This window comes from Sinocyclocheilus anshuiensis, unplaced genomic scaffold (genome assembly GCF_001515605.1).
Source record: "Sinocyclocheilus anshuiensis isolate Anshui unplaced genomic scaffold, SAMN03320099.WGS_v1.1 scaffold1010, whole genome shotgun sequence".
In the NCBI taxonomy this organism is placed as follows: Eukaryota; Metazoa; Chordata; class Actinopteri; order Cypriniformes; family Cyprinidae; genus Sinocyclocheilus; species Sinocyclocheilus anshuiensis.
Genome location: NW_015537936.1, coordinates 1,593,401 through 1,603,735, shown reverse-complemented (window position 1 = coordinate 1,603,735; position 10,335 = coordinate 1,593,401). Strand labels below are relative to the sequence as shown.

At 34.7% G+C, this 10,335-nt stretch overlaps 1 protein-coding gene across 2 annotated transcripts in view; it reads left to right on the top strand.

Annotated features, from left to right (window-relative positions):
- The window catches only part of LOC107659092 (protein unc-13 homolog B-like), a 50,687-nt gene that overhangs the window by 4,867 nt on the left and 35,485 nt on the right, over positions 1-10,335 (top strand). The window contains exons 2-5 of one of the 2 annotated variants that reach the window (XM_016447922.1): positions 1,138-1,281; positions 4,657-4,734; positions 6,835-6,912; positions 9,753-9,779. In XM_016447922.1, coding sequence (XP_016303408.1) covers positions 1,138-1,281; positions 4,657-4,734; positions 6,835-6,912; positions 9,753-9,779 — 327 coding nt within the window. The remainder of the gene's footprint in view (positions 1-1,137; positions 1,282-4,656; positions 4,735-6,834; positions 6,913-9,752; positions 9,780-10,335) is intronic. The other variant, XM_016447928.1, reaches the window with a different exon arrangement.

The window sequence follows — 10,335 nt, the reverse complement described above, 5'->3', positions numbered from 1 at the left end:
CGGCGGCGGCAGCTGGAGAGACTGCAGGGCGAGCTGCACCTGGAGCGGCAGCAGAGAGAGAGGCAGGTGCTCACCTTCGCTCAGGAGCGACACACCTGGCAGGACGAGAAAGAGCGCGTGCTGAAGTACCAGGCGCAGCTGCAGCTCAGCTACGTGGAGACGCTGCAGAGGAACCAGGCGCTGGAGGAGCGGGTCGGCCAGCTCGGAGCCAAACTGGGCACCTCGCCCGGATCACCCGTCAGCCTCTCCATCCCCGTTCTGGTGACCCTCACTCTGTCCCCAACCTTTATCATCAATGTTGAAAACAGTTGTGCTGCCCAATATTTTTGTGGAAACTGTCATACATTATTCAGAAAGTTTAAAAGAACAGCATTACATCATAGATGTCCTTACTGTCTGTACCTATTCTGAATAAAAGTATTAATTTCTCTCTTTAAAAAAAAATTAAATAAAAAATGTTAAAAAGTACAGTAAATAGATTTAAAATGATAAAAATATAAATAAATAAATAAAAATCAAAATTTAAAAATAAATAAAAATCTTATTGTCCACAATATTTAGAATGGTATAAAATATTATGTAATAAGATATTAAATATGTAATATTATGTACATTTTATATTTGTCTCATTTATTAATTTATTGGCAAGTGTATTAATTTATGGTCAGCCACTGATTATAAAATAATAGCAAAATAAATTTTGGTTTGAAGATTTTTATTTGAAATAAAAATCTTTTGTAACATTATGTCTTTACTGTCACTTTTTTAAAATAAAAATAAAATCTTATTAATGACCTCAAATTTTTGAACATTGTATGCAAATATTGTATGGGAAAGAGCATCAAAAAATACTATTTTTTGGAGTGACCTTAGGGTGAATAAAAGTTCATTAAAGTTCATTTTTGGGTGGCATATTCTATAAACAAAAGAAAAAATAAAGCCATTCTTGGATCCTTGAAACACTAGCACTTTGAAGAACCATACTAGAACTTAATGGCAGCCTGGAGTCAGGCTGTAAAACTCTTCTTGAACCTTGTTTCCCGTTATGTAGCAAATGCTAAAATGATGGGAAACATAAAATGATAAAATTGTTGTGATATGATCATTAATGCTTCTGTTGTGGTGTTTTGATTGCAGTTCCAGCAGATGTCAGAACATGCTCTCTTCTCCTGCTCGGTGGTGGATGTGTTCACGCAGCTCAACCAAAGCTTTGAGATCATTAAGAAGCTGGAGTGTCCAAACCCTCAAGCTCTCGCTCACTTCATGCGCAGGTTTGCAAAGGTAAGACAGAATCCAAAGAGAAAGGAAGTCACTTGAGGCTGTGCATTGGAGGTTTTGCCACGCACTTTAAAAAATCTATAAAATCTAACCCTAAAAATGTAAACTCACAATCTGTGGTGGTATGATGAAAGATACCAGTGTTCAATAAAGAATTGCATGTGTTAACAATAATAATCACAATAAACGGTTGTTCCGCCAGGCAGTATTACTCTAACTGTAGGGTGTCATATGGTTGCCAGGCAGCTGAGAGCATAAAATGATGAACAAATGATGGAGAAGAGCTTTGAAACAGAAAAATCCAGACCTGCATTGCCTGAAAGCACTGTAGTGTTGCTAAAAAAAAAAGTTTGGGGTTGGTATGATTTTTTAAAATGTTTTTAAAAGATGTCTAGTTGCATTTATTTGATCAAAAATACAGTAAAATTGTGAAATATTTTTACAATTTAAAATAGCTGTTTTCTATGTAAATATATGTTCAAATATAATTTATTTCTGATGCGCAGCTGTATTTTCAGCATCATTACTCCAGTCTTCAGTGTCACATAATCCTTCAGAAATCATTCTAATATACTGATTTGCTGCACAACAAACATTTCTGATTATTAGCAGTGTTGAAAACAGTTGTGCTGCTTCAATTTTGTTGTGGAAACCATGATGCATTTTATTTTTCAGGATTCACAGATGAAATAGAAACTTTTAGAACATTATAAATGTTTTTACTGTCCCTTTTTAATTCACTTTTCATCCTTTCTGAATAAAAGTATTAATTTATTTTAAAATATATATATATATATATTACTGACCTCAAACCATGGCTTATTTATCCACCTTATTCCTCACGTAAAAATGCAAATTGGTGTGTCTTACCATATTATTTTAGTGTATTTTCTGAATGATGAACACACTGGTTTGTATTGCAAACAGATTTACCGTTTACTGCACGTTGTTATTCTTCTCGTTATTTCCCTAGAGGCTAATGAACCAGAAGTCTCACCCATAGGCTTACTTCTGCATTTGGGAATAAGGTGGATAAGGTGTCTTTGAATATTAGTAGTATTTTAACATCAAGCATTGCATGCTTCAACTTCCAGGAATTAATTGAAATCATCAGGTGCAAGTGTTTACCTACTCTTTACAGTGATTTACAGCAATGAAAAGCTCATCAGCTCTAGCAGGCAGTGACAGGGTTCGGATAAAAGGCTAAGGATGGATTTAATGAAGGTTTAGAGCAGTTTACACTGAGTGGATAAACCTCCTTGATTTACTAAACATCACACTGTGTGTGTATGAGAGCGTTTTGTTTGAGCGGCTGCATGTAGAAGGCTAACAGGAACATTTGAGATTGATGGTAAATCATTGATGCCAGAGCCGAATGTTTGATCAGATATACAGACCTCCTCAGTTCAGCTTAGACACAGAGTGCTTTATTGGTGACTGTTTCCATACAGTATAGTCAGCATATTTGATCAGTACAAAAACTGAAACAATTAGGAAAAATAATAATGTGTCATTCCATCAGTGTCTCAGCAATATAAGTATAATAATTAAAGGAATAGCTGAATGGGTGCCGTCAGAATGAGAGTCCAAACAGCTGATAAAAACATCACATTCAGCTTTTGTCTTCTCCAGATGTTAACTGATGGACTGGAGTGCTGTGGATTACTTGTGGATTATTGTGATGTTTTTATCAGCTGTTTGGACTCTCATTCTGACGGCACCCATTCAGCTATTCCTTTAATTATTATACTTATATATTATAACATTTATATATTAACACGTTTTTAGCCAAGATGTTAGAGGTTTGATAACGTCGCTAAACCTTTTAGCAATAGCAATAGTAATGGTTAACTTTGAAAACACCACAAATGAACACATCAACTCAAACAGCTTATGAAAACAGTGATCATGCGATTATATGTGTACTCACTCATTCAAACACATAGCAGATTTTATAAGAGATTTTAGGCCAGCTAATGTATAATGCCAGCTATTGTGAATGCAAATGAACTGCATAGGGCAGAGAGAGAGAGAGAGAGAGAGAGAGAGAGGGGCGCTCATCCCACAGGATTATGGGTAAAGGGTCTTGTATGAGGCATTGATTACTTCATGCAAACTTGACACGAGAAATCTATTACGGCGGCCTTACAAGACGCATATCATTACTGCCCTCATTTACTTATTTACATATTTATGAATATGTTAAGAGCTTTATTCTATTTCCTTGGCTCCAGGTTACTAATCTCAAAGTTCCCGAACTGTTTTGATGGATGCAAGCACACACATCGTCACATGGGCTGCAATTGTGTTAGTATTAAAAAGTCTTTTTTTTTTAAGAAATTAATATTTTTATCCAGCAAGGAAGCATTAAATTGATCAAAAGTGACAGTAAAGACATTTATAATGTTACAAAAGATTTCCATTTCAAATAAATGCTGTTCTTTTGAACTTTCTATTCATCAAAGAATCCTGAAAAAATCACTTTTTACGCAAAAAACATTAAGTATTAAAACATTGAAATGATACAATTATTAAATTAAAAATATAATAAATATTTTTTCAACATTGAAATAATCAGAAATGTTTCTTGAGCAGCAAATCAGCATATTAGAATGATTTCTGAAGATCATGTGACACTGAAGACTGGAGTAATGATGCTGAAAATACAGCTTTGAATCAAAGGAATAAATTACATTTGAACATATACGCATATAAAAAACACTTATTTTAAATTATAATAATCTTTAACATTTTTTTTACTGTATTTTCGATCAGATAAATGCTTAGTGACCCCAAACTTTTGACTGGTATGAATGCATATGTGTTTTAGGTCTATAAATAATAACAGTAATACAAACTCAACTTATGGCTTCTATAAAATTCAACTACTGTGTTTTATAATATATGGTAATAATAATAATTTAATTTAATAATTTATGCATTTAGCAGACGCTTTTATCCAAAGCGACTTACAGTGCATTCAGGATATAAATTTTTTGCCGGTATGTAATAAGCTATAAGTTATAATATAATAATGCTATGAATTTGATCGCAACATATAATCATTGCTGTTAATAGTGTTCACCGTCTGTTTGATTACAAGATGATGCCAACCCCTCAGAAGACCTCAGATGATGCCAACCCTCAGACAACATGCAAAACTACCAGATTTTGCTATAAGTTTGATCGCAACATATAATCATTGCTGTTAATAGTGTTCACCGTCTGTTTGATTACATGTCATTAACTAACTGCTTAATTTTTACTTTAATTTTCTGTAAAGCTGCTTTGCAACGATTTGCATCGTGAAAAGCGCTATACAAATCAACTTGACCTGAATTGAATTGAATAATAATCCACATTTTATTCTCTTTCCAGACCATAAATAAAGTTCTTCTCCAGTATGCTGTGATCATCTCTAAAGACTTCAACAACCATCTGAGCAAAGAGAAAGTGGTGAGTCTATGAACTTCCTACACACACTCTCTCACACACACACACACACACACACACACACAAATCTGCTTTGTCATAAAATGTCTTCGTGTTTTAAAGTCATGACCCTGCGAATGTGGCTTGATCAGATTATAACGGCTTTGATTGGACGGCTTGCAGATGCTTCCTTCGTTTCTAACAAATAACTTGCGAGACCTTCTCGCGTCCTCGTCTCCTTCCTCTGTGCTTTCAACTTTATGCTCTTTGTGCAAAATGACATGATTCGCGGCGCTAACTCAGAGCTGCTTTTGTTCTACCTCAAATTTTCACAGTGTCTTCCTTTAATGATTATAAAAGCTTGACACGCAGGACGTCTGCGGCGGGAAGAAAGACAGATGTATCTTTTAAGTGCCGTGACAGGACCACAGAGAGACAATGACGTGGCCGGTAATTAAAGACATATCTCTGTTCGGTCTCGGAGGACAGAGCCGCTCCTCGGGGCTCATCCGTCGCTTAATTGACAGCTCGGCTCATCCTAAGAATATCTACATCTTTAAACGCACCGATGCCCATAATCAGCTCACCGGAGTTTATATACATTGTCTTGAATTAAATTTATGAGTGTGTGAAATCAGCCGCTCTCGTCACAGAGACGATGTTCCCTCGTTTCAATTAGTGCGACGGCTTCGTATTTTGGTTTCAGAGCTATTTGTCACACAGCTGACATGTGACCTTTAGGAAGTGTGTCGGTGCAGACAGTAAGAGCCCGTTTTAATTAGCTTATGGACTCCTGCGCTAATTACGCACTCCTACCCATCCAATTAACTCATGGGACGCTTATACAAGAGCGTTATGACTGCCGGATCTCTAGTTCATCTGTGTGTCAACACAAATCTGCTTCTTTAACATTTACTGGAACAGACACTATTTACCCAAAGTGCATTGCGTCTCAGGAACCCCGGGGTCAGTCGCTTCTCTGTCACACTGAGTCTGAAGGTCATCTTAAACCTTAGTTTACCATCAGTCCGATTATTGAGTTTGATGTTTTTATAACCTTTTTCAATTACAGATGTCATTCTACACATAAAATAACATGCTTTTAATGTATTTGGGAGGTGGTTTTAAAGATATTCATACTGTACGTTTTATTGCATTCTTTTCTTTTGTTTTTCCCCAAAATAAATAAATAATAATAATAACATTTTGTCTATTTTAATAATAATAATAATAATAAGTATCATCATTATATTATTTATATGACATTTTTTTATATTTTTTTCTAATGTAGTCTAATGCATTATTTAAATTTTTTAAATATGTTTCCCCAAAATAATAACAAATAAATAAACAATAATAAGTATAATCATTATTGTATTATTTATATTATATTTTTATTATTTTATTTTTCTAATGCATTCTATTAATTTGTTTATCTGCCAAAATCATAAAAATAAATAATGCATAATTTTATAACAAGAACAACAATAATACTATAATAATAGTAAATGTTATTTACATTTTTGTTTATTCTATCCATCCATCCATCCATCCATCTTTTGTTATATATTGAGAATTTATGAATATTATATTGATCTATAATGAAAACATGCAATGCATTAGAATTCAAATGTATTAAATTGTGCATTAGGGCAACCTGTCAGATGCATTAATAACTATTATGATTATGACTATTAACTAATATAATAACTATTACAGTGTAACAAAATACAGCTGACTTTAAATATTATTAGATACAAGGAAACATTATGCTTTAATAAGAAAACAGTTGCTCTGCATTAATTTAATGTATTTTCAAAAGGAAATTAGTGTTTAAATACAACTCAGTTGTGTTCCGTTGTGTAAATCTGCCATTTCTCTGAAGATGCGGAGGCATAGATTTCTGTGTAATGAAATTCAGATTTCCTGCCACTGATGAAAGTAAGATGTGCAAAATCAACGATCAGCATCCAGACGAATCGATGCCCTGTGTATATATTCACAGAAGTCTTCTAGTACAGACGTCTCCTTGCATTAGCCAGGCGGAGGGTTTTGAAAACTATCTGGAAAGCAGTACAATCGATCAGTCATGAAATATCTTGTCTATCTTTCTTCTCCTGACAGTCCTGCATCCTCTTGAACAACATCCAGCAGCTCCGAGTTCAGCTGGAGAAGATGTTCGAGTCCATGGGAGGAAAACAGGTTAGTAATCTAATCAATGTCTCTGAAGACTCCACAGCAATGTTTCCCACTAACTGTCTGTGTGAGTGAAGCTGTTGAACGTCCCTTACTGTAAAGCTGCATTCATGAATGTCTGAATTACCGTAATTATGAGTCTGATTAGTTGCAACTAGAAGGTCCAAGAAGTTCCAGCTTCTTCCTCTTGACATCAGGCTTCGGCAGCTACAGCTGGTTAGTTTCCTACATCAACACATCCTTCCTGATGATTTATATGTCACTGGTTAGTCAAGAGTTACCTGGAGCGCTTTTTCTGTGTTTCTTCAAGATTAGAATGTCAAGATTCTGGTTCCGATTCTAATTCAGTTTAGTCCTTTATATCAGTCTAATTGCTTTATGATTTCATCAATAGCTATGTTTGCATCCACCTATTTTTATGCGCATTTTGGATTATCGCATAAAAAAAATGCTGGATGGAAACGCCAAGATGCGCATAAATTCTAAAAATAAGTATTTTTATGCGCACAACTGAGTAGGATAAACTTTTTATCCGATAAGAAAAAATTTGCATAAACTACGATGGAAACACATTTACCGAATAAATTCCACCATGTGCATTGAAAAAGTCATGTGACTGCGCTATGAGACGGGATAAATTGACTAACCAGCGGACCGATCTCGTTTCAATGCATCTATATGTTGTTTTGGTCGTTCTGAAATGCCTGAGGAAAGTCTGTCATCAAAGTATTTCTGTATAATTACTGTCTGACACGACTGCGTTCCCAAACAGCAGTAATACCTGCATTTATTGTGTTACGTCTGCTCTCTCTGAAGCGCAAGTAATTTATTACATATGCAAATTATTATATTCAGTGGCTTCTCCTAGTTTTCTTAGAGATATTTAGTGCCAGTTTATCAGGAAGTGACGATTTTGTTCTCTTTGACTCGTTGGAAGGAAACTGTGCTTTATTCGCAAATGTTTTATGCGATATTCCAGTTTTGTGCATAAGTTAAATTTGCATCTTTGGATGGAAACATAGCTAATGACTCTTTCAGTACTTAAAGATTAATTAGGCCTAATTATATACTTAACAAATACACTAAACAAAAACAGTACTGTTTTTGCTAACATTTATTTTATCTTATTTATTATTTTATTTTAAATAAACAAAAAAATACATTATTGTTTTTGGTAACTATTTTATTTTTTATATTTTATATTTTATTTCTCATTTATTTCATGTGTATCTTTAGATGTTCACTGAACCGCCAGTTGGAAATTACAAATTACATTAATTGTCAAAAAAATACAGTAACAATAAATAATTATCATTTCAGTAATTTGGGTTAATATTTTATTTGAGTTTTACATGACAGAAGTAATGATTTGTAATAATCATAAAATAAAAGCAATACTGCTGTAACACTTTATTTTATTATTTCATTTTATTAAAAAAAAAGAATCAATTTATTTGGACAAAAATGTGAATATGTATCCTAATCTATATGTTCTCTAAACAGCCAGTCAGAAATTACACACTTCTCATAAAATACAGTAACAATCAATAATTATAATTTTAATAAGTATTTGAGTAGTTTGACAAAAGTAATGATTTATAATGATTACTTCTCTGAGTGATTCAGTAATTCAGTGTGAATTGTTAGAATTATTGAAACCAATATGAGTTGAGACAGATTTTTAATCTTTTACTTTTATTAAATACAGCAAATCCATTATGTTGAAATGTTTTTGTTGTTTCCATCCAGAGCAGACAGTGCAATAAAAATACATGCTGTCTATTTATATTATTAGTATTGTTTTGCCTCATCCAGTCTTTCTTTCTAATCTCATTACTGCTGCAAACACTTTTGTATTTTAGCACAGTGTTTGTTTAGCATTGGCAGTAAAGAACTGTTCATGAAGCTTTTAAGGAATAGTTCACCCAAAAATGATCATTTGGTGTACATATACTCACCCTCAGGACATCCAAGATTAGGATGAGTTTGTTTCTTCATCAGATTTGGAGAAATGTACACTGCATCAGTGTCTCAGCAATGGATGCTCTGCAGTGAATGGGTGCCGTCAGACACGCCCCCCATTCACTGAAGAGCATCCATTGCTGAGACACTGATGCAATGCTACATTTCTGATGAAGAAACAAACTCATCTACATCTTGCATGGCCTGACGGTGAGCACATTTCCAGCAAATTTGAATTTTTGGGTGAACTACTCCTTTAAGAGAACCGTGAAAATCATTTCATTAATTAAAAAATGGAAATGATTCTCCATCCCCCAAACCTATTCAAGATTAGCCACACATGCTAACATGTATATATATATATATATATATATATATATATGTGTGTGTGTTTGTTTGTTTGTATGTATGTGTGTGTGTGTGTGTATGTATATATGTATATGTATTATGTATGTATGTGTGTGTATATATATATATATATATATATACACACCTTGCTACGTGTACTGTGTTAGGCTAACCGAGACTTGTCATTTGCACTTATATATTGTTGCTTTTTTGTTAGTTTTGACTGCTTTTATTGTCCTCATTTGTACGTCGCTTTGGATAAAAGCGTCTGCTAAATTACTAAATAAAATAAATAAACATGCATGGATCCATTTGACATCCAGTGTTGCCATAGAAACAAATGATTCCGAATGATTCGAGATTAGAGCAGAATCTCAGAGTAGCCTCATAATTACGGTAAATCTGCATGATGTGAACGCAACTTAACGTCCCGTGTGAATTGTGCATGCGTGTTGTGATTCTTCTCTCTGTTCTCTCCAACTATGACAATGTCCTTGTTTCTTGTCGTTCCCGTCTCCTCTGGGCTCTTGCACCAGGAGGAAGGGACTGTGGTCTTCTGCAAGGTGTGTGGACAGGTTTCCTTTAACATCTCTATACACCGCTGCTCTACAGCCAGAATTCTGTCATCATTTACTCATCCTCGTGTCGTTCCAAACCTGTAAGCTCATGTACTTTCTGGCTTTCTGTTTGGAGCAACATTAAATGACAGCAAATGATGACACTGCTCTCTGGTTGTTAATTCTGGCTGTAGTGTACGGTCCTAATTCATCCCGGTTGAGCGGTTTAACTGGACACGTTTGAGCAGCACGAGCACCCATTGAAACGCCTCACTTCCTATCTCTCGTACTTCCTGTCCCGGCCCCTCAAGAGCATGCTGCACCTGCTCGAGTTTCCTGGCATGAAACCTCACAAGGACGATTATCTTCAATAACTGAGGCTGCTAACACTCAATGTTTAAGGGGTTGTTCAGCCAAAATTGAAACATTATTTATTCACCTTAATGCACTCACATAAATATTTAGGCCTAAATTTAAGATTTATGTATTTGAATTGCATATAAATGTGTTTGCATGTGTGTGTGTGTGTGTGTGTGTGTGTGTGTGTGTGTGTGTGTGTGTG